Source organism: Pogona vitticeps, chromosome 2 (genome assembly GCF_051106095.1).
Source record: "Pogona vitticeps strain Pit_001003342236 chromosome 2, PviZW2.1, whole genome shotgun sequence".
Lineage (NCBI taxonomy): Eukaryota > Metazoa > Chordata > Lepidosauria > Squamata > Agamidae > Pogona > Pogona vitticeps.
In genome coordinates, this window is record NC_135784.1 from 233,207,232 (window position 1) to 233,231,669 (window position 24,438).

Here is a 24,438-nt window from a genome sequence, read left to right on the forward strand (position 1 = left end):
TCCTCGCTTACCAGGCAGCGAAAATGGCGGCTGTATGGAGGATTTTCGCTTAAAGGTGAGTATTTTGCCCATAGGAACGCATTAAACGGGTTTTAATGCATTCCTATGGGCTTTTTAATTTCGCATAGCGACGAATACGCATAGTGATGATTTTGGCTGCATGGATTATCATCGCTATGTGGGGCACCACTGTAGTTACAAAAATTGGCCACTAGAGGGCACAAAGGATTTTTTAGTAGAATTACCACATTTTTAAAAAAAAAAGAGATGGGGGGGTCACAGGAGTATGTGCAGTTCCTGATGGTCCCAGGATGAATGGATATGGTCCCTGGACATCTAAAGATCGCGCACGTGCACTTGAAAGGCTGTAGATAAAACCAAAATGGCTAAGTGAGGTACATCTTGACTCTATACTTAATAGATGTAAATAGGCCGTCATTGATGGAGAGACAGTGCTAGTTTGAAAGTGCTTTGTGACTCAGTCTTTTGTTACTGTTCCCACCTAGCCCAGGAGAGCTCTGAAAGTATTTCAGACCATCCTTATCCACCATTTTTGTGCAAAGAACACAGCTACCATGTACTATAATATTCAGATCACAAGGTTGTCATTGTAAGATAACTAAGCCATGTTCCCTTATTGATGCAATTTTGTTTAGATGCGTGATAATCAGAAACTAAAAGTGAATGCTGTATGTGCACCCAGTGAATCATGTGCTGAAACCAAACCTTCAAAACCAATTGAGGAGCTGCAGTAAGTATTAAAGTACTTAAACTCTCGCATTATATCAAAAGATGTAAGTTACCAGCATGGTAACTGGGAAATGTGGCTTGTCTCCCACCCCCTAAAGAGTCATGACCCAAGAACTGACTATAGTTCATGGCCCTGTTTTGTTGCAGAGGGAGAGAGATGAGTCAAGAGTTTGTGTCTCCTGACCACTGTTAGATAGAAGGCCACTTCTTGCTCATTTGGGCATCAAGTATGGTCCCCCATTTTTCTTAGCCAGTATTCCCTGCTGGAGTCAAACAGGGAGCAATCAGACAGTGTGTACCAGTATATTGGCTCATTCACAAAAAAACAGGGCCCCAGCTACAGTATTCTAGAATCTTGTCTCTGGGTTTTTAATCTGTTGATTTGTGGTTATCAGCAACATTGTATCCGTTTCCTTTTCTACCTGCCTGCCAGTGTTCTGGAAATCCCATTCTTGTTCCTTTCCTGTTTTGAAATTAAGAATGAACATCTAATGGTACCTAATATCGTCTCCTTAAACTTGTTTCTGACTTAATCAGAATAAAAATTGTCTGGCTAACCGAGTATTTACATGATTCTGGCTTTCATACATTTGCAGATGTTACTTTTTGGTATTGCTCAGCGTTAACTCTTGAGCTTAATTAAAATATGTTACCTCATTTCTGTATTTGTGTGTGTGTTACTTCTGAGCATCTTTCCTTTGAAAATCGATTATTTCTCTTCATAATGGGGAGATACAAATCTAACTGCCTCTTTCTTTCTTCAGCCGGTATGGATTTTTCACTTACCTGCGAGAGTTATTTGATGCTCCTCTTCCTGTGATGAGTTACCTGTGCTCTCATTATCGGATTCACGAGGTCCCAGTGGGAACAGAGAAGACCAGAAATATGATTGAAAGGGTGAGCTACGTTGTTGGACATGGGAAGAGGGTGACAGTAGCAAGAGATGCCATTGATGGTATAGGAATTATTACCTGTTAACTTGATATTCAAAGCGTATTAATACTGTTTTTGTATTTAAATGTGTAACATACTCATAGAGCTTTCAAACTGGCTTAGTGCAAAACATGAAGAATATAAAACGTTAAGTTCAGGAGACTAGCTGAGTTTCCTTAAGCTCATAAAGGTGTTAGAAAATTGACTTGGTTACCATCCTTTAGAAAGGATTTGAATGGAGAGATGAGTCTTCTCTCATTCTCAGACAAAAGTGGGGAAAGAGGTTTTTTAAAAGGATGAGGCAGAACAGCTCTACTTATTTTTGTGGGTTTTGCGTGTGTGTTTGTGTGTGTGTAATCTGTGTTTCTGCATTTTTATGTTGCTACTCAGAATCATCCATATATATCCTTTATGTTTTGATGTCTCTTGTCTAACTGCTGAAATTTATTATTTATTGACAGTGTTCTGCTTTTCAGAATCACTGTTTATAACTTTAGTATTTGCTTTCTTTCATGTTCAGGTCATAACAGAAACCAAGCTTAGACAAATCTACACTGCAGAAGAAAGATATGCTGTAAAAATATCTGCTTATACAAATGAAATTGTCTCCACTAACACATCACTGAGACCAGCACAATTTCTGACTGTCGTGGTGGATGCAGATGAAAGAAGACAGTTGGAAAATCAAAAAAACGTAAGTTGATTTATGGTGGTGTGTGCAGGAGAACAGCCCATATTTGAAATGTTGAAAGGTATTAACCCTGTAATGTCTTTGGGTTCAGCAATTTGATTGCCATTTTATATCCATGTTACGCAGTTTTTCAAGAATATTGACACCTGACTTTTAGATGATATTCACGCTTAATACTAATCACTTTTGTTAACACTATAGTAATTTACAGTGGGCTTTCTTTTTAAAACTGTTTTAAGAGGCAAATTCTTTATATAGCTACTTGTATTTTCCTGGGTAAAAATTTCTGGAAAATTGCTCATGTGCTGTAGGATGATTTATAGTTAGGTGAGTCACTGCTCCTGACAGCTTGCTGAAGACCAACTCATTGTGCATGTATTTATTTCAAATATTTCCATTCTGCCAATCAGTGAGTAAGAGGCTTTTAGAGCATCTCAATCACAGTATAAGCTTCACATACAATATTGGCAAGTAGTTGGAAAACTGTGAAAATAAACCAGAGTAACTGCATTCCTTGACTGATGGCCCTCTTTGTTAGAAAGAATTTTGACCAAGTTTCTAAATGAGATCAGGCAGCTATTTGTACATGTCTCTCTAAGCAGAGTGTTCCATGGAAGAGATACCACCACCATGCTGTTTGTGGTAGAGAAAGGCACAAATGTGTCACGTTGTCTCTAAAGATAGTGATTAAAGCCGTCTTCCAGATCTTTGTCCCTTGTTCCTCTTCTATGATGTCCTCTCTGGCACCAAAAAGACATTCTGGAGGGTCTTCCATTGCTCAGAGCAAGTAGAAAAGGTTGTGCCTGTCCTCCAACACTGGATCCTACTCTTCCACAGGCAAAAGTCCAGCAAGTAGTTGGCGTTATCTGTTTGTTTTCTGTAAATCTCTAATATTTGAAGAATATTTGGCTTACTTGATAGTAGGGAAATAGGTAAGAGATTTTCAACAGGTAGTGTGTCAAAGTTTCTGACATGATGTGTGTCCTAGCAAGATATTAATACTAGAGAGTAAGTCAGCAGGTAAGTGACTTAACAGATGAAAGCTATAACCCTTATAGGCATAGACAGTTATTTAACAGTAAGGCTTGTTGAATTCATTGCAGCTGGCTACAGACGACTGCACTGCTTTTATCTGCTTACAGTGTTTGTTTTACCACCTTTCTGTGGACCATAGTTCCCAAAAGGATTTATGATAGATCAAAATTATTTAAAGATTATTAGAGAAATCATTGTTCATACAGCTACTTGTTTAAGGCAAAGAAGGCTGATGTCGAATGAAAAATTAACAGCTATATCAAGTGTATAGAATGAAATGGCATGTTTTCAACCAGAAAATGTCACTGCCTTGGTAAAATTGTGCTGATAACATAAAATGGGATTTTTTCTGTGCTATTTATTATAGGACATTAACAGGCAGTTGCAATCATTGGATACTCGTAAGGCTGCACTATCTGAGCGGCAGAGATATTTGGAACGCCAAGACAATGAACTCAGGCAACAGAAAAAGGAGCTTCTAGAAAGAAAAAACAAAAGGAAACAGTTGGAATCAAAAATTAGCATGAAATATGACAGGTATATGTTTTTTAAAATACTATATGCTGATTGTTTAGAATGTTTGTAAATTTTACAGCAAATCTTTGTATTCAAGACAGTGGGATTTTAGAGTGTTCACCACCACCTGATGCCTAGTGTAGTGTAATGGGTAGAGTGAACCAGAATTTGGGCGATTTTGGTTCAAATCCCCGCTTAGCCATGGAATGTTTCTGAGGGGTAGAACTGATGAAACCACTCCTTAAACACCTCACTTATCTTGAAAGCCCTGTTAGGGTTGTTGTAAGTCAGTCCCCACTTAATGGCCCAGAATATGCTTGTTCTGCCTCAGTGATTAAATATGTAGTAGTAGTAGTACTTTATTATGGTCAACGACCAGTAAAAGTGATTAAATATGGTGATAATAAAAGGATTGTAGTTTCCGCAACAAAATACAGTTTAAAAATAATTCAATTCAGTTTGAAAAAGTGAATTAATGATGTTGAATGTTACTGTGTTGTCTAGAGAGGTAACTTGCCTTTATTCTAGTTTTCTAAGTGGTAGCCATCTTAGTCCATGCTAGCATATCAGACAAGAAGCAAAACAAAGCAAATTGGTCCAAGTTGCTAGTAAGATGACAATACATCTTTTCTAAAGACTCTGTTGGAAATCAGAATAATTTTTTCTATAAAGATTTTCTAAGTTCCTAGGAATCTTCAACAACTTATTCTAACCTTGCTTTGGGCGGTAGCCACCCTGTTTTCTAGTTGTCAGAAATGTCCATTCATCTTGTTTCTCATGTTGAACTGGAAATTCCATAACAATTCACAGAACATTAGCCATAAATCTTTCTTACACAGTATAAAACAGATGGAGCAAGATGCCATCAACCTGGAAGAAGAGGTTGAGCTAGCAAGTGCTAAAATTAAAAAAATTAACACAGAGAAAGCAAAACTAGTTGCAGAATTTATGCAACTCATAAAGGTAATTTATTTTTTCCATTTTTAAATAATTACTATTGATACTATTGCATAATATGAAATTATAATTGGTAGCTAGTTTTCACTTCTTCATTAGACAGACATAGATTTAAGTACTGGCTGACACAGTACTGCTGGCTGGATAACTCAGCGGTTTAGGAATCTGTCTGTGGAGTCAAAAGTTGGGAGTTTGATTCCTCACTGCATCCTGTGAGCAGAACCAACTTGTGTGACCTTGGACAAGCTGCATATTCCCAGGGCTCCCCAGAAGAAGGGAATGGTAAACCACTTCTGTATACAGTGGTGCCTCACTTAACAATGTTAATTGGTTCCCAAAAAAACATCGCTATGGGAAAACATCGCTAAGCGAAACACGTTTTCCCATAGAGATGCATTGAAAACCGGTTAATCCATTCCAATGGGAACGGATTACCATCCTTAAGCGAAAAAGGCCATAGGAAACATCGCTAAGCGAAACAATGTATCCCCCATTGGAATGCATTGAAGCCTGTTCAATGCATTCCAATGGCTTTGCGATGTCCGTTTTTGCAATTTTAAGTGTGTCTGTCAAAATCGGGTTCAATGCTTTCCAATGGGGGAGAAAAAAAATTCACCAAAAATTAACAAAGAATCAGAACAAAGCCACATTAAGTTTGCACACGTTTTACAAGGTGCTCTAATGAATCCAAGCATTTAAAACAGTTTCTGATTCTTCGTTAATTTTTGGTGAATTTTCCCCCCCCCATTGAAATGCATTGAACCCGATTTTGACAGCTGTCAAAATTGGGTTCAATGCTTTCCAATGGGGGAGAAAAAAATTCACCAAAAATTAACGAAGAGTCAGAACAAAGCCAAATTAAGCTTGCACATGTTTTAGAAGGTGGACTAACAATCCCAAGCATTTACAACCATTTTTGAACCTTTTAAGACACTTTAAAAATAGCGAAAATGGAACATCGCTAAGTGAAACAGGGGACCTAAAACTGTCATCGCTAAGTGAGGCAAGGTCCCGAACATCGCTATGCGAATTTTCCCCATAGGAAACATAGTTAAACGGAGTGCAAAATTGCTCCAAAAACCTCATCGCTAAGCGAATACATCGTTAAACGAGGCAATCGCTAAGCGAGGCACCACTGTATCCTGTACCTGGAAAATCCTGACGAGAGTCGCCATATGTCACAATTGTCTTGACAGCACATGATTTTTTAAAATATTGGCACAATTATTGAACTTAGCTGGTTGTTGACAAAGCCTAGCTCCTAGCACTGAAAAATACAACTTGCAAAAAAGTTCAGTGAACTCTACCCAGCCACAAGGACTGGTGATCACTGCACAGAAAGGACTAGCCAACAACACCCATCAATCACAATGACAGATCATTTCCCCCATCACAACAAAACACTCATAACACTCATTCCTGATCACAGGAAACACCCAATCTCCTGAAAAGAACAAAAACCCAGATCCCACAGCTACAAATACTCAACAATCCCACACACTACACCAGAACACAGACAGAATTCTACCTCCTGTCCTCTGAAGATGCCAGCCACAGAGAATGTTGGGAAGAAAAACCTGCAGAACACGGCCAAATAGCCCGAAAAACCCACAACAACCATTGGATCCCAGCTGTGAAAGCCTTTGAGAACACATTCAGCTCTTTGTTGTTCATCATTTGGTTGCTGTCTTTACTGCAGAAGTATCATGTTTTGCTATATAATACGAAAGCTTTTGTTCACTGGATTTGTGTGTTACAACCTCATGTTAGTCATCATATGATGCGTGTTAAGTAAGTTAAGTTAGTTGAACCTTATTAACTACCAGCAATGCTGTTAATGTAAGTGATCTGCTTCAGCAGTATTTAAAAAAATTGTCCACTCGGATACATGTCATAGAATGATTTGAGTTGTGTTTCTGACAAGTTGGAAATAATAGTTATTCCCCCTAGTCAAAAGCTCAAGTAGTTGACTGTAAGGCTGGATTTCTTTTAATGTGGTGATGGAGAACCTGCATCTAACAGCAATATTCTCTTGTTACCTTCTGTCATTGGTAAGCGATAAGGGGTATTTAAAGTTTAAATATCTTGCATAGAATTAAGAAATGGTTTACAGGCGGGAGAACAGTTCCCACCTGCAAACCATATCTTACTGAAGTTGAAGAACTGAGTTGTAGCTTTCAAATAGGGAAGCTTTTGCATTTAGGATTATTCCTGAGTAGAAATACATGGAATTGAACTGTTCTTTTTATAGTTGATGGGGAAAATATCCATACTAACAGGAATTAAATCTGACCCTGTCCACTTTGCATCGCTCCCTCTACTTTGGCCTTTGCAGTATCCTGCTGCTAGATTGTAGTCCTAGGACTCAAGCCAAAATAGAATCTCTCCCCCCCCCCCATATTCCTTGTCCCTAATCTAATGTTTCCAATCTGGAATGGACTTCTAGGGCCTTTTCAGTTAACAGAGGAAACAGTGTTCTATTCTTAGGGCTGTCCACAACCAATGAAATACAGAATATGACTATGATTGTTATGTTAGTATCATCATTATACCAATCTAGTGATGTCCAAGCACTGTGAAATGTAGAGTATTGCTGCAGAGAGAGAAGGAGCCTCCGCCTGATATTTGTTAAGCGACTACCAAGTGATTCATTTTTCAACAGAACAAGAACAGACTTTATATATTACTTCCATCTCACTCATACTCTTATGTAACATTTCATTCAGCGATGGGAACAATCAGTTACTTACGCCTATAAAAACAATAGGGAGAAGAAGAAGAACGGTAGGCAAAGGCTGCTGGGAATTTAACAACATCTGGAGGGTCATAGCCACCATCCTCCCTCATGTATGAGGGAACATGAATAGTGTCTTTGTGAACGAGAGAGGTATTTTGCTAAAGATTCATAAAGCAAAAGGAAGCATTTCCAAAATGTCTGGAACTTCCCAGGTACCTGACTCCTTCAGTGTTGATTCAGAAGTGCCAGTAGTTGAACTTTCTTATGAAAAGGAAACTTAAGCCCTGATCTGGTATTAGAAAGTGTATGGAATACTCACATATAAAGGGGAATGCTTTAGCTCCACCATTTACTGTCCCTGGTTTTGTTTTCTGCTACACATGGAGAGTGATGATATTGAAGAGGGAGAGTACTGCTATCTGTGAGGGCTCTCTGAGTTGGGACACAAATTTTCCAAACAGAGTTCTTAAACTGCACACTATTAATGCTGTTATAGATGATAGTTAGTGTCTCTGTGTGTTTGAAGCCATCATTTTAGATCATCTTAGAACTGCATTGCTGGAAGGGACCCTATGGATCATCAAGTCCAGGTGAGGCACATTTGGAGAATCAAACTCCCAATCTCGGGCTCCTCAGCCAGAGACCTAAATCACTGAGGTATCCAGCAGTTCTAAGCAGTGTCTTTGGCACGGGGGGGGGGGGGGGGGCACAATTACGTGGACCTACATTATGTGTACTGAACAGCTGCTAGGCACTTCTGGCATGAGTGCTGCAAGCATGGGAAGGAAAAAAAGAATACAAGGGCATGGCTGAAGATCACATTAGAGAAAAGAGTCGGGTTTTTATGCCATCTGTGAAGATATGGAGGTGGTTGTTTTACTGCTTCATGATAAGGAACAGCAGTCTCTAAGAACTGGAAAAGTTGGCTTACATGATTACCCATAGGCCTTAAATATGACAATAGAGAAAATGGTTGCAAAACACCACAGTTTAACTATAAGACCTCCACATATTAAGTTCTACCAGTAAAATAGATCTTCTCAGCTGTAAATTGTTTAAACAGAGAAGACATGGCCTCTGGATAGTTTCAGCTTGAAGAATGCCAAATTATCTCCTCTCTAGGTACCACAATTCTGAATAGTGTTTGTTTTCTACAGAACTGTCTGACCCTGAATGAACACAAGACTGCTTTGGTTCTCCAGAAGACAACGGCAGCTTTTTCCAAAAGCAAACTTGAGGCTGAATATAAAACTGGAAGAATACAGGCAAGATCTGCAGAGGTAAGACTTCTATTTGCAAACTGGGTGAATGAACTGGAAGCATATTTATTGTAGGTATACCTTCCCAGAGAAAGTGCTGTAGCTCAGTAGGAGAGCATGTTTTGAGTACAAAACCCCAGCATCTCTGCATAGGGAAAATCCCCCATCTAAAAACGTGGAGGGCTGCTGACAGCAGAACTTGGAGGTAATGAGTTACTTCTGATTCCTCTCCTAACTGTAGTGTAACTAGGAATAACATAACTCCTTTTGCATTGGTTGTTGTGGGTTTTTCGGGCTCTTTGGCCATGTTCTGAAGGTTGTTCTTTCTAACGTTTCGCCAGTCTCTGTGGCCGGCATCTTCAGAGGACAGCACTCTCTGCTCTGGTTTTGCATTGTAACTGTAACTTTTATTTTTATTTTTTACCTTTACTTTTCTCAAACAAACCCCACTGACTTCAAACCTCACTATATTGTATAACAGCAGGTAACTTCTGCTGCAGCTATATAGATCAGTTTTGAATCCAGCTCATTGCTGGTGTAATTGTCACCTTCTTTTTCCCATCTCATTTGGGCCACACCCCTCCTCCATGTACTCTGTCTATTTAAATCTGTAGCCTATTTCATGTATCTGAGGAAGTAGATTGTGAACCATGTACTGAAGTACATAGGTTAGTCTTTAAAATGCCACTACTCTTTGTTTTCTGTTTTTGCCATACATAAGTCAGGAAGTTGAAGGATCATGTGAAATTCCATAGCTTCCATAGTTAATTAGAATGTGGGAATGATTGCTGTTCCTATATTAATGAGCAGTGTGAATAGTCTTAAAGATGGTTTGAAAAAGTTATGTCAGAGAGGCAAGTTCCAGCTGAGTCTTTTTCTGTGGGAGACAAATGCCATGCTTTCACCTTCTGTGAGTTTAGCCCTGGGATTAATTAAGAATAGTAAAACATTGTCTCTTGGAATTAGTTATGTTTTTCTTATTAACATGTATGGATGCTGAAAAATGCCACATGAGCATCGGCATTTTTTGCGTATTTTTCTTACTCAACATAGTTTAAATCAAATATTATCCCAAGCACTTGTGGTTATTTGGTTCTCTTAATAAACAGGAGTGAGTGTTTATGACCCATATGGAACAGTGGTTGGGAGGTTAGCTCCATCTGCTCATCAGATAATTGGCACAGTCACCTTTGTGTTTGACAACTGTTTTGAGAGAGACTTGTTAATTGTCTTGCTGGGTTTGATTTTTCTGGTACATGTACTGGGTGCACATTTCGAGAGAAAAATCCACCAAGTGCCATTTAGAATGTTCATCACAGTATTTATTTTAAAACACAATTTAAGAACATGCCAGTCTTGTTTTCCTTCTGTTTGTGTTGTTCATCTGCAGTACTTCAAAAGTACTGTCAATGTACATGTCTCTCCAGTTCAGTTATAAAGTTAATTATAGTATCTGATTAATAATTTTTGTGCTCTTCATTCTGGAAGGGATCAACAGAATAGATGGGAACTCCATTCCATCTAAAGTGAAGTGTATATGTCACAGGGTTTTCTTCACAATGTATGTGTGCAATATATGCTATATTATGTACCCTGCTTCTTTTTGTTTTTGTTTTCTATTACATATTTCTTGTGTGTTCCTTAGTCTAGTATCCAAGAGCTCATGAATCACAGTCTCTTTGCCCATAATATAGACTACTACTGTTACCTTCAGATTCAGGTGCAGTGGACTTGATACTGTTTATGGCTGAAATCCTGTCGCATAGTTATGCAAACAACATAACATTTAGATGTGGATTGCTGTAAGTTAACAACTCTATATAGCAGCGCTCCTAATCTTGGATCCTAGATGTTCTTGGACCACACCTCGCAGAAATCCTAGCTAGCACAGCTCATGGAGGAGGCATCTGCAGAACATCTGGGGACCCAAGGTTGGGAACCATGCTCTGTAGATATTATCTCTTGCATCCTGAGTTGCACAAATCAGGATGCAGCAGGTAATGTCTACAGAGATTTGTTAATTTAAAGCAGTTCACATCTGAAAGACTGTTTGTGTTTGCTTAACAGGAATTCAGCCACTGCATATCCTAACTCAGTTTTACAGCATATAATTTGCCCTCCAGGTGCTGCAGTCTCAGACAATTGGTGAAAAAAGGAGATTTGTTGAGCTTCTCTTTGGCAAACAGAGGATGGATGTCAGGTTCTTGTGGCAAAACACAAGTTCTGAAGGCCTTGCATGGATAAACCTTTTTCTGTTCTTGCTCGAAATTACTGATATTTTCTTAACAACAATAGCAATAATACTGCATTCTGCTTTCTTCAATTCTGTTTATTATAGCAACAGTTTTCAGAGTTGGAAAAAAAGAAACAGACCCTTTTGCAGAAGTGTAAAGATTTACTGGTTAAAGCTAAACAAGCCTGTAACCTCCGTCCAGATCAAAACATTCCAGAAGATTTAGCAAAGGTAAGTATCACAGTGTAGGGTTGTCCTCCTGCACATACAGGCATTTACAGAAATGCTTTCAAAAAGCCATGCTTTCAGAGTGTTTCTCATATGCAATAAAATCAGAATAGTAACTTAGCAACTATAGTCCAAGCTGCCATTCCTAGGGTGTCTGGAAAGGCAGCCCAACTCACCATGCCTAATGGTACAGTCAAGTCCTAGATATTACATGGATAACCCTGTTCATGAAGGACATTTTTGCTGTTAGTTCTAGCTACTGGAAAGAAATCTCTGCTGTAGAGACCATTTGAGGCTCTTCAGGACCTTTATGTGTTTATTGCATTGATATCTTGCTTTTCCTCCAATGAGCTGATGGTTGGTGTATGTGGTTTGCCTTCTCCGTACTTGATCCTCACAACAGTCCTGTAAGGGAGATTGCGCTGAGAGTGACAGGTCGAAGGTCCCCCAGTGATTTTTGTTGTTGTTGTTATGTGCCATCACATTGCTCTTGACTTATGACAACCCTATGAATGAGCAATCTCCAAAATAACCTGTCTTCAGCCCTGCTCAGCTCTTCCAAACTCAAGACCATAACTCTGTGGTTTCCTTTATGGAGTCAGTCCATCTCGTATTTGGTCTTTTCCTGCTGTCCTCAAATTTTCCCATTATTGTCTTTTCCATAGAAGCCTTTCTTATAATGTGCCCAGAGTAGGACAACCTCAGTTTCAGTGATTTTGCTTCCAGAGATGGTTCAGGCTTGATTTGATCTAGGACCCACTTGTTTGTCTTTCTGGAAGTACGGGGTATCTACAAAGCTCTCCTCCAGCACCACATTTCAAATGGATCAATTTTTCCCCCTGCCAGCTTTTTTCCTATGATTTTTATAGCTGAATGGGATTTGGACTCTGGTTTCCGAAGTCCTGATTCAGCTCTTTAACCACTATACCACACTGGCTGTCAAACCATTACTGTTTGCAGACATAGGCTCAGGACTTCAATTGCATTTCTGATTCCAGTGTAAAAGAAGAGCTAAGTTGGGTGCTGTCAGAGCTTGAAAGACTCAAATCCCTTCTCCATTCTGTCAAAGTGCACACAAGTCTTTGCACCTGCTCTCAGCACAGCATCCTGTGGCTATAATAGTTCTTTATGCATGAGCACGGGTGGCTAAATTATCTTGGTCTGGATCAGTCTAGATCAGTGGTAGCAAGCCTTTTTGGGCTTGCATGTCCAAACTGGGGGGGGACATGGAGTGGTGTTCCATGGCGGCAGCGGTGACAGCACCAGAAGTGCATGGAGGTGCCTCAAGACTCCACTCCGGATATGCCGTCAGCACCAGCTGCTCCAGATCCTGACCCACCGCTTGTCCAGGCACCTTGGTTGCAGCTGCCTGCTCGGTTTTGGCTACCGGGGGGGAGTAGTGATCTGGCTACTTATGGCTTGCATGCCGGTAGAAAGGGCTCTCCGTACCAGCTGTGGCACACATGCCATAGGTTCGCCCTCACTGGTCTAGATCATGCTAAACAGGCTTGCCTTGTGGTATGATACATCATTTGGGGTGATCCTTGTGTTCACATGCAAGGATTGATCACAGCACACCTAAAGCTTCCCTTTTTAGCATGATCAGCACTGACCTTTTTTCCTTTTTTTTTACTCAGAATTTTATTAAATCACTGTATTTTTAGGTTTCTTACTGTACATGTGCACAGTGTATTATGCTTCTTCATAGTGGTCTCTGTGAATGCACACAAATGGGTTAATCCTGCACCTGTGCAGGACGTCTGGATGATTCTAGAGCTTTGAAAAAGAAACAGTTTAGTTCCCCCCCCCCCGGCATCGTATAGGCTCCGCCCCCTCAACCTTCCTTTCAGTTCCTCTTTTTCCGCCGTTCCAGTAGGACGTTAGGAAGAACAGAATGAATATCTTGTTAAGTACTCTAGCTTAGCTAGCTTTTTTGTATTCCCTTTATTGTTTATTCAACAGAACCTGACTTTTGAATAGTCACCTCACTCAGGAAAGAGAAGAGATACCAGCTCTGAGTAAACAAAACAAAAATTAAATGGAATGGAAAGAAGTGATCTCTCATTTCTTTACTCTGATCTGGATTTTTTTTCTTTTCTGGTGCTAACATATGACTACATGCCTGTATTTCAGGCATTCAAAAAGGGATTGAGATTACCTCTTGAGTAGGAGAGCATTCCACCCTTTTCATTTTTCCTCTCTGCTCTCCTCATGGAGGGAACACCTGTCTGAAAAGCTCTGTCCCATAACCTTGAAAAATTAGGAATTTCCACACATGGGGAGCAATAGTAGAAGGAGTGTGGGGTACCATACTCTGCTTCTCCCATGTCTATTTTAAACCTCTTTGAATCTCTAAGTAAGGCTTACTTGCAGCTGCATACCCTCTGGATTCAGGAATAGATTTAAGTGAACTATCACATTTGAAGAATTACAGGTGGAGGAAGAGAGGTTGTCCTGCCTGTGATTTCACACAGAGCTTCAGAGAGACTTGGAGCACCTTCTAAGGCACATCAGAATTGAGAAGCCAAGTCTTCACTCTCCTCCCATTTCAAGAATGTACACAGTGGCAACCCCACATTTTTGGGGCCCGTGAAGTTACAAGTCCCCTTCACAACCGGCAAAGAGGTTTGGATGACTACTGTTACCTTCATCAGTGGGATTGTTCCATGACAGATCACCACATTAAAAAATTGTTTTAATTTTTTAAAATGTAAATTAAAACATTTTTAAAAATTAGACTAGAGCTGCTTTGGGATTAGGTGCCCTGAACTTCATTAGTTTCATAGTGGATCTGCCCTTGCATGTGCACAGGTCACGCCGAACCTTAGAAAGACTCAACAGCAATATATCTCATTCTTACTCAGTGCTGCTTGTGAAGAAGGTGTGGGAAGCTCCATAAAAGGGCAGCATTTGCCAGGTTTTTTTAAAAATAAGCAAAGACACTAAGTAAATTTACAAGTACTTCTCTGTGTTCCCCAGAGTTTCTGACACTAAACAATAAAGAAAATTAGATGCTTGCTTCCTTTAAAATCAGTTTCCCTACAAGAAACGGGTCTTTATAAATCTTAGTAGAAACACTTGCAATGTCACAGAAACCTTCCTTCACACAAATGTCCTTTTTATTCTTAGGCATTTCAAAGCGTTCCAAGCACATTGGATGAAATTGATGCTTTACTGAATGAGGAGAAATCAAGAGCTTCCTGCATCACAGGCTTCAGTGATTCAGTATGTACTTCTCCACCCCCATTTAATCCCACACTGTAGTAGGTTGCTTGGTGATAGTAATAATAGTAAGCTAAGCAGCAAGAACAATGCATTGCAAATGCTAATTTCTGAGTCTTCTAGAATTTTAAGGGTTCCTCCCCCATGACCAGTGTGTTCTACCCTCTTTCTGCTCTTTAAAAAAAGGAAAGAAAAAATACGACACTTGATGGCAGCAGACCTGTTTTCTTAATACCAGTTCCCCCTTTACCTTCTGTAAATTAAGGTATTCCTTTACAGTAGCTTAGTCCCCTTCCTGCACGATTGGAGAGGAAAAGAAGTTCCAAGCAATGTACTTTAGAAAGTTGAGGGAAGCACGTACTTCCCTCAGTTCTCCATCACATGTAATTTCTGCTCTTAACTCGAGTCTTTCCTATTTTGTATTTTATTAGAGTAGATCTCATGTTTACAAATGGATTTGGCATGAGTATGTATAGTTTGAATCTATATTTGTATTAGAAGTGCAGCAATGCCTCGGGTCCATTTTATTTGGGCTAGAAATATAACGTAATATTATTGGTAAGCTGTATTTTACTCATCTAGGTTGGTTCTGTAAATGACTTGTCTGCTAAGAGGATGCCAGTAAAGAGAGATTTGCTCTCTCTTTAACATAATCTGGCAGAGATTCAAATTCACAGCTGGATTTCCTCCTCATCAGTCCAAACAAAATTAAGCCTTCACTTTTAGGCATGATGGAAAGGGATACATGAAAGGTTTACCTGAGTGTCTTTGGCAGGCATTAGTGCATGTGTCTCAGAAAGCCCATGCCAAGGAAATAGGGGAGCTCAAACAAAAAATTAATCGAAGTACAGTGGTGCCTCGCATTACGACGTTAATTCGTTCCAGCGAAATCGCTGTAGAACGAAAACGTTGTAATGCGAAAATAAAAAGCCCATTGAAACGCATTAAAACCCCTTCAATGGGTTCCAGTGGGCTGGAAACTCACCGTCCAGTGAAGATCCTCCATAGGACGGCCATTTTCGGTGCCTCTGCAGTGAGGAATCTGTTCCAGAAAACAGCAGGGAGCCATTTTATTTACCCGGCGGCCATTTTGAAACCACCAATCAGCTGGAGGAAAATCATCGTTTTGTGAAGAATCGGTTCCCGAAGCAGGGAACTGATCATCGCAAAGCGAAAAACCCCTATTCAGACGATTGTTTTGCAATCGCAATTGCAATCACAAAAAGATCGTCATAATGTGGTTTCGTCGTAATGTGGGGCAGTTGTAAAGCGAGGCACGACTGTACTGCAATAAATGTTGGCTGACTTAGAGTTCTGTCAGAACAGCGAAATAGACACAGATGCCCTTGTCTTCTTAGAAGCCAAAGTATCTTTTTCGTTAGAGTCCTGAATACCTCAAAAGAAGGTAGTGACGATTTTTAGAGTTTGAATGGAAAGGGTTTGGACTAAGCAGAAAGAGGCATTGCTGAGGTTTTTCGCCAGGCATGCTGGATGGCCTTTTCTCTCAACAGGTCCTTGCACAGTCTTTTCACCTCTTGCTGCCACTGCTATCATGTTCTGCTACTACAAGACCCTTTGATCTTCCTTGGTCCTGAATATAAAAACCTAAAGAAACTGGAAATATCTACTTGGACCCAAATATGAAGGAGAGACCAAGTCTCAGGTGTCAAGAAAACATGGGGTTTCCTACACTTTAAAAACTGCCCAACGTATTTCAGCCCAAGCTGTAGTTTAGTGGAGCTGGGAGCCGGATCAAAAGAGACTTTCACTGTACATTGCTAAATTGTGCCCCTGAAAAAGGCTGCAAAGTGCTTGAACCAAAACAGTATTTAAAGTGTAAGAAAACTATTTTTCTTAACATTGTGAGATGCTGTCTCTCCATATCTGGTCCTGAATATCTCATGAAACAGCTTACCATCTGCTTCTCCCTGTCACAGCTGTTGCTGACAACTGTGGCCCTTCCATAAAGAGCCCATTTGTGTGGAGCAGCCTGAGATAACATGGCTTCAGAAAAGGTACTTTTTGGGACTATATCTCCTAGAATCCCAGGTTCTCTGAGTTATAGTCTAAAAAGGTGACTTTTCTATGCCCTGATACTGGTTTCTATTGGGAGGGCTGGTTGAAAACTCATGAACATCTCCAAGTTGCCTTTTCTGACAGGTTAGTCTCAGAGGGCTGGTCTGAGATAGAACATTGGATATGCACCTCCTTTCCCAAACCATCCATCAGGTTTGGCGTTGCGCATGTGTGTGATACAGAAGGAATTGGGGGTGGGGTGGGGAGAGAATGAACTATAAGCACCATGGGATTTGGACTGGAATATGTTGATATTGTCCATTTGGAAGAGACTAACCCTTTCTTACTAGGTCATTGATGAATATAATAAAAGGACAGAAGAAATAGCACGGGTGACATTGGAGCTGGAGGAGAAAAAAAACGAGTTGGACAACTATAGGCAAAACATTTCACAGGTATTGTGAGCGAATTGCTATTGCCATTATTTTCACAGGTATTTTTGGCACTGAAATAAGTATCTATTAAGATTGTTTCTCAGTTATTAGCACACATAAAGTTAATGGGGCACAGACATAGACAAGGTGGGGGACATACTTTTTTGCAACAACTGCTACAAATTTGTTCTTCCTCAGTCTTTGTTTTCTTCTTCAAAAGTAATATCCTGTCCCTTACTGTCCCCATCTGTGGTGAGTTATCCATCAGCAACCTTTTGGCATGCTGGTTATAACTCTCAGCCCTCAGCGTCTCTCCTAATCCTGTGTTCTCACTGCCCACCAACTTATTGTAAGTGGCAAATATAATAATGAGATACAATACAAATGACCTTGTCAGAAAAAAGGGCTTTTTGTTTATATCGTAATGGGAATTAGTTTGATAAAGTGGGATGTAAGGTATTAAAGTTTGAGAACCTCTACGTTAAGGAGAAAGCATAAATGGCAGTTGGGTTATAATAACTAAACTGTAAGTATCAATACCATCCATTAGCCATCCTGGCAAGCGCTGTGTAAATGACGAATGCACACCTGAAAGAATACCATGAACTGTGGACACTTGTTGACTGACAGAAGCAGCCAGTAAAATAGGACCTGTATACATGTGGGGTGCCCTCTCTGCCTCCCCATCGCCCCGCATTGCTGTTCTGGTGTAAACCAAACAACAGTAGGGCAGCACATGCTAACTGTTCTGTTCTGAAGAATAGAAGATATTGCCATGGAACCATGGATAGGAGCAGGATGGGCTTGTGCACATTGCAAATGGGTATGGGGTTGATAGTCTATGGTCTTGTAGTTGCCTGGATCAGTGCACATTGTACTAGCCATGTGGTGCAATAAAGCAGAGCCTCTGCAGCTCCTTTTCCCCATGCGGTAACAAAAGTGCAGCCGGCCCCCTTCCCCCTCCTCTATTCCTCTCCAACTTTGGGTTACACCTAGTGCAGGGCCCTGCTGCACCTACCTGCACTTTCTCACATGGTAGAAGACAAGATGATGATGATTAGAAACACTATGAAAAGTTGGCTTTTAATAGTTACTTAACACTTAGGGACAGCCTGTTTGGTGTAGTAGTTAGAACCGTGGCCTGGAACAGCAGAGATCCAGGTTCAGATCCTCACGTGGCCATGAAGCAAACTGGGTAAATCTCCCTCTGGCTCATAGGGTTGTTGCGAAGATAAAGAGGGGTGGGAAATGGCCATATGCAGTGCCTTTTGCTCCTTGGAAGAAAGGCAGGATATAAATAACTAACGTACTGTACTTAACACACCAGTTGAATTATTTCTAAAATACTGAATATAGCATCTCCTGCTTGTAAAATTTTGTTAACAAGGCATCAATCTCTTATTAGGTTAAAGAAAGATGGCTAAACCCTTTGAAGCAGCTGGTTGAGCAAATCAATGAAAAGTTTAGTCACTTCTTTAGCTCTATGCAGTGTGCGGGAGAAGTGGATCTTCATACAGCAAATGAGGTATGATTTACTCAGATTATTGTTTAAGGCTGCAAGGAAATCTGTCCCCTGCATGGATGAATTTTAACTCGTCAATTAAAGAATGAAGAATAATCTGCATATTTGATTGCTTCCTTGTATTATCGCTTTGGAAATATTTATTTATTTATTCGGCTTTTACCCTGCCCATCTGGGCGGCTTACAGTCTGAGCAATATAAAACCAAGAATTAAAACAGACAATATTAGAACAAAAGAGAGATGAGCAGAGTCCAAGATGGGAAAACACAAAGAACTAAGTGATGGAAAGTGAGGGGAGGTCAGCCTGAAGAACCAAGTCTTCAGCTTGTTCTTGAAAACTCCCAGCGACGGTGCCAGGTGAATCTCAGGTGCAAGCTGTTCCAGAGGTGTGGGGCCACTGCCGAGAAGGCCTGATTTCTAATTCTCTCCTTCCGGGCCTCTCTCGGGGTCAAGCCCCTCAGCCGCCTGGCTTGGCTCAATTGAGTGACACGAGTAGAGCTAGGTGGGAGCAGGCGCCAGGTATTGAGGTCCTAAACCGTTTAGGGCTTTATATGTAAGCATTAATGCCTTGAAATCAATGCGAAAACAAATGGGCAACTAGTGTAAGGCCACCAGAGTAGGCGGCCATGTTCTGGACCATTTGTAGTTTCCACATCAATTTCAAGGGCAGCCCCACGTAGAGCGCATTACAGTAGTCTAATCTTGAGACTGTGACCAGAGTGGTGAGTGCCCCAACATCGAGCACAGATGGCAATCCGCCGAAGATGGAGATGGGTGGTGCGGACCACAGATGCTACCTGGGATACCATGGTAAGCGCTGGGTCAGGATGGACCCCCAAGCTGCGGACCACTTTCTTTGTGCTGAGAGTCGCACCCCAAAAAGAGAGGGAGCTTCCCAAACCACTAATAGAAGGGGTGCCCACCCTCAAGATCTCGGTCTTGTCCGGGTTCAGCTTCAGTCCATTCTCCTGCATCCATTCCAGTACAGCCCCCAGGCAGCACTCAAGGGATGCAACGGCATCCACGGCATCCACTGCTGTTGGAAAAAAAGGAGATGTAGAGCTGTGTGTCATCAGCATACTGATGACATGAAGCACCACATCCCTGGATGACCCCTTCCAACGGCCTCATATAGATGTTAAACAGCATTGGAGAGATGATTGAGCCATGCGACACCCCACAATTGAGGAGCCACGGGGCCGAGACATTCTCTCCAAGCTGAACTCTCTGGGAATGGTTCTCCAAGAAGGACCGGAGCCAGGCAAGAGCCAGGCCACCGATCCCCAATTTGGAAAGCCGTCCCAGGAGGATACTGTGGTCAACAATATCAAAGGCGACTGAGATATCAAGGAGAACCAACAAGGACATTGTGCCCCTATTGGCCTCCCTCAGTAGGTCATCAAGCAGGGCGACCAGTGCCGTTTCCGAACAGTGATGTGGCCTGAAGCCCGACTGGAATGGATCCAGGGCATTGGTTTCATCCAAGACAGTGTGAAGCTGATTGGCCACCACCCTCTCTACAACCTTGCAAAGGAAAGAAACATTGGCAGCGGGCCTATAATTGCCAATGTTATCTGCCGCCAAGCTTGGTTTCTTCCTAATAGGCCTAATGGTTCCCCTTGAGGGCAAGGGGAATTATTGAAGTGGCCCATTCAGTTATCACAGGCCTCGCCACTTTGATTAGCCAGGCTGGGCAAGGGTCAAGGGAGGAGGTGGTGGCATGACAGTGATCCTTGTCAACCTCAAGTGACGTCACTGGCTGAAAGTGAGTAAAAATTGTGGAAAGGTAGTAGCACCCTTTCTTGAGAAGTATAAACTGCTATCTTACAGTGATATTAAAAATTAAACACTTCTGTTTTATGTGATACAGTGTAAACAGTGGTTCTAATTACAGCACCAAAACAGTCAGTATTCATAAAAATGGTTCCCAATGCTCTTTAATAACCTTAATGTCACATTAAGAAATGGTATCTAGAATTAGCTTCTTGAAGACCAAGATAGTCTGACTCAGTTCTGTGTAGGCTAAAGTTTGCGGGGTGGTGGTGGTAAAGTCAACGATGTTGGCTGCAGTCTTAGCACAGATTCCTAAGATTAAGTCCCAGTAAACATGATGAAGGTTACTTCTGAGTAAAATGCAGATTTCAGTAGCAGTGTAGCATGCAGCTGAGAGGAAGAATAACATGACTGTGTGTAGACATCCTTCAGTCTTGAGAGACTATGGTAACATGCTTTGTATGGCGGACTTGGAACAGCATCTAGTGTGGCTGAGAAGGCCAATTTGAGAGTGACAATCCCTTCCACACTGAAGACAAATACAATCTGTCCCCTGTCCAGCTCCCTAATTTTACTGCTTTCGGGGCTGCCTCTTCGCCTCGGCCTGCTGGACAAGGGTCTTTTCAAATTGTGAGAGGCCATGATGCACCACCTGCCTCCAGGCTGAACGCCCAGATATCAAGGTTTCCCATCTGTTGAGGTCCTTTCCTAAGGCCTTCAAATCACACTTGCAGATATCCTTGTATCGCAGCTGTGGTCACCCTCTGGGGCGATTTCCCTGCATTAATTCTCCATACAGGAGATCTTTTGGAATCCGACCGTCAGCCATTCTCACGATGTGCCCAAGCCAATGTAGACCTCGCTGTTTCAGTAATGTATACATGCTAAAAATTCCACCTTGCTCTATTTGGAACTTAGTCCTGCTGAGTGATACCAAAAATGTGCCAGAGACAACTCATATGGAACATGTTCAGCTTCCTCTCCTGCCGTGCACAAAGGGTCCAGGACTCATGGCAGTACAGGAGTGTACTCAGGACACAGGCTCTATAGACCAGGATCTTGGTGTATGCCTTCAGCTTCTTATTAAGCCATACTCTCTTTGTGAGTCTTGAGAGCATGGTAGCTGCTTTGCCAATGCATTTATCCAGCTTGACATCTAGGGAGAGAGTGTCAGAAATTGTTGAGCCAAGGTACACAAAAATCATGAACAACCTCCAATTCTTGCGTGGAGGTGGTAATAGAGGGAGGTGAGTCCACGCCCTGGCCCAAGACTTGTGTTTTCTTCAGGCTGATTGTTAGTCCAAAGTCTTGGCAGGCCTTGCTTAAACAATTCATGTGGTTGTTGTAATTCATGTGGTGTTGGAGGTCTTCAGCAGAGTGGACAACAATGGCTGCATCATCGGCGAGGAAGTCCCGCATGCATTTCAGTTAGACTTTGGTCTTTGCTCTCAGTCTAGAGAGATTAAAGAGCTGTCCATCTGATCTAGTCCAGAGATAGACTGTAACATGACTAGCAAAAAATAATTGGGCTTAGTGGGGGCAGGCCTATCCTTAGTGGTGTCCATAAGCTTACCTCTTTACTTTCTGACATATTCATGACTGGCTCACTGTTCACCTCTGTGGAGATGCATTTTGAAGTTCCTCTTGAAACACAGAAATATATTCAGTAAATGCTTATTTTTAAAATGCTTCACTGCCACACTGTTTGCTTCCCAGGCTGAATGAAGAGTTTACAGCTCACTATACTGGCATAGTAGAACCTAAACTGTGGTTTGGCTTGGCAGGTGAATTAATAAGTTATAATTTGCCATTGTTGGCAGTTAAGATTTCGATTTCTGTGTTTTGAAGGCAGATTTTGAAGCATTGATTGTGTAAAAAGTGTCTTTCAGTGTTGTGTCTGAGTGATAAGGTATTGCTTATTTATTTCTCTGCCTATAAAAGCTCTTGCACCATGGAGACAGTAACAATCAATGGAACTTGTTCATTCAAGAAGGTGGAAGACAAAAGTGCTCAGGCTGCTCTAATCGACACCCTGCCTGTTACATAATTGGAAACTTAAAACATGGCTTGAGTTCTAAACAATGGTTAGTTCAAATACTGATTTGATATAACATCTGAATTTGAGCCACTGGTTGAAATCCAGTAGTAAGTTGCAACTGGAGTAAGCCTGTTGAATCGGTGAGGATTTGGTGAGTCAGGTCTTGCATAAGCTCCATGGATTCAATGGGCCTACTCCAGTTGCAGTGTACTACTGAATTTTAGCCACGGAAGGCTTTCCACCCTTGTATTTGTTATCCGTGATTGTGTGCTAGCTTGTAGATCTCTCACATGAATGTCCTGTCCTCATAGGAAGACTACGACAAATATGGGATTCGAATAAGAGTCAAATTCCGTAGTAACACTCAGCTTCAGGAGCTGACTCCACACCATCAGAGTGGAGGAGAGAAGAGTGTTTCAACTATGTTATACTTACTGGCTTTGCAGGAACTCAACAGATGTCCTTTCAGAGTGGTAGATGAAATAAATCAGGTATATTTCCAGGCAAAACAAAAATTTTCTCAGTTTATTCTTTAGGAGGAGAGACTGCAGTACTGATACATTTTTTTTTCCTCTTCTAGGGGATGGACCCTGTTAATGAAAGACGAGTCTTTGATGTGGTTGTAGAAACTGCCTGTAAAGAAAGCACTTCTCAGTACTTCTTTATTACACCTAAGGTGTGTAGCTGAAAACTCTGTATCTTGTATACCTGTCATTTTTGGAATTCTTTGTGTAGCAAATTAAAAATATTGATGAAGGCCTCACAGGGTAGGTTGACAGGAACGTGAAACTAAATCCTTCTGTTAGGCTCAACTAGAATCAAAGAGAATTGGGTAAGTCAGAGTTTATGTAAATTCTGCAGATTCAGTGGATCTACTCTAAATGGGCCTGACAGTTCGATTTAGGCCATAAAACCTGTCCTACCTGCTGCTGTGTCAGGAGAGTTGATCTTCCATGTTCTAGCAAGTGAATGAAGTGATAACAAAGCTTTCACAGCTCTCTATTCCTTGTGGCAAGGCAGCACTGACACAGTTAGAGAATGAAGAAAATAAATAGTCACTAGTATCTTTTTGGTATGAGGTTTCCACTTCAGGATAGGACTTTAAATGCTGGTATTTATGTACAAGATTCTTTGTGCTTATAATGAAAAGATGAAGCTTGGGTTTCAGCTGGTTGAAGATCTTTTGTTAAAATTCACTGGTCCAAATCCTATCAGCTATGCCTGCCAGCATTTTGGTGTAAATTTGAGTGACAAATTGCCACCAGTAAAGAAACTGGTGCTGGTGTTTCTTCTCTCACAACAGATATATGACTTGATGTGCCACCAGGAAAAACAACAACACAGTGCTGACTTCTTAATTGGTGGTAATTGCTGCTGAAATTTACACTGGTGGAGTTAATGCCAGCATATTTATGTCATAGAATTCTGCCACTGTGCTTTAGAACTTGAGTGTATGTAATCAGAAGTAAACACCACTGAGTTTTGTGGAGCTTACTACTAGGAAATTGTGCATAGCTTAGCAGTTATGCCCTTTAAACTCCATTGTGGAATTTTATGATGACGTTGTTAACCAGTATATTAGCTCCTTTGAATGTAAAGAATGAAAAAGCAGAATGAAAACATCTGTCCCTCTTTCTTTCTGTGGGTATTAATTATGGATTCTCCTTAGAGTAGGGTTGCCAGATACATGGGTACCAAAAGGAGGACATAGAAAAACAAAAAGGATAGAGGTTGATGTATTGAATGTTTCATTTGAATTGTTCTGGATTAAACCCACAATCAATACAATTTTATTACATTAGCTGCCAATAAATATCTCTTAGTTAAAATTTTTTCAATGGAGGCTTTTTGTTAAAATACCAAAAAACATTACAGTGGTGCCTCGCATTACGACGCTAATTCGTTCCAGCGAAATCGCTGTAGAATGAAAACATCGTAATGCGAAATAAAAAAGCCCATAGAAACAAATTAAAACCCGATTAATGCATTCCTATTGGCTTGAAACTCACTGTCCAGCGAAGATCCTCCATAGCACGGCCATTTTCGCTGCCTGTGCAACGAAGAATCCGTCCCAGAAAAGAGCGGGGAGCCTT

General features: G+C 41.0%; 1 protein-coding gene across 3 annotated transcripts in view; it reads left to right on the forward strand.

Annotated features, from left to right (window-relative positions):
• SMC5 (structural maintenance of chromosomes 5) overlaps positions 1–24,438 on the forward strand; it is a 57,297-nt gene that overhangs the window by 28,901 nt on the left and 3,958 nt on the right. For 2 of the 3 annotated variants that reach the window (XM_020798631.3, XM_072992198.2), the window contains 12 exons: positions 657–751; positions 1,515–1,647; positions 2,204–2,377; positions 3,777–3,946; positions 4,765–4,888; positions 8,777–8,899; positions 11,217–11,342; positions 14,469–14,564; positions 16,928–17,032; positions 18,417–18,536; positions 22,657–22,836; positions 22,926–23,021. In XM_020798631.3, the coding sequence (XP_020654290.3) occupies positions 657–751; positions 1,515–1,647; positions 2,204–2,377; positions 3,777–3,946; positions 4,765–4,888; positions 8,777–8,899; positions 11,217–11,342; positions 14,469–14,564; positions 16,928–17,032; positions 18,417–18,536; positions 22,657–22,836; positions 22,926–23,021 (1,542 nt within the window). Of the gene's footprint in view, positions 1–656; positions 752–1,514; positions 1,648–2,203; positions 2,378–3,776; positions 3,947–4,764; positions 4,889–8,776; positions 8,900–11,216; positions 11,343–14,468; positions 14,565–16,927; positions 17,033–18,416; positions 18,537–22,248; positions 22,392–22,656; positions 22,837–22,925; positions 23,022–24,438 lie in introns of all 3 variants that reach the window. The other variant, XR_013541508.1, reaches the window with a different exon arrangement.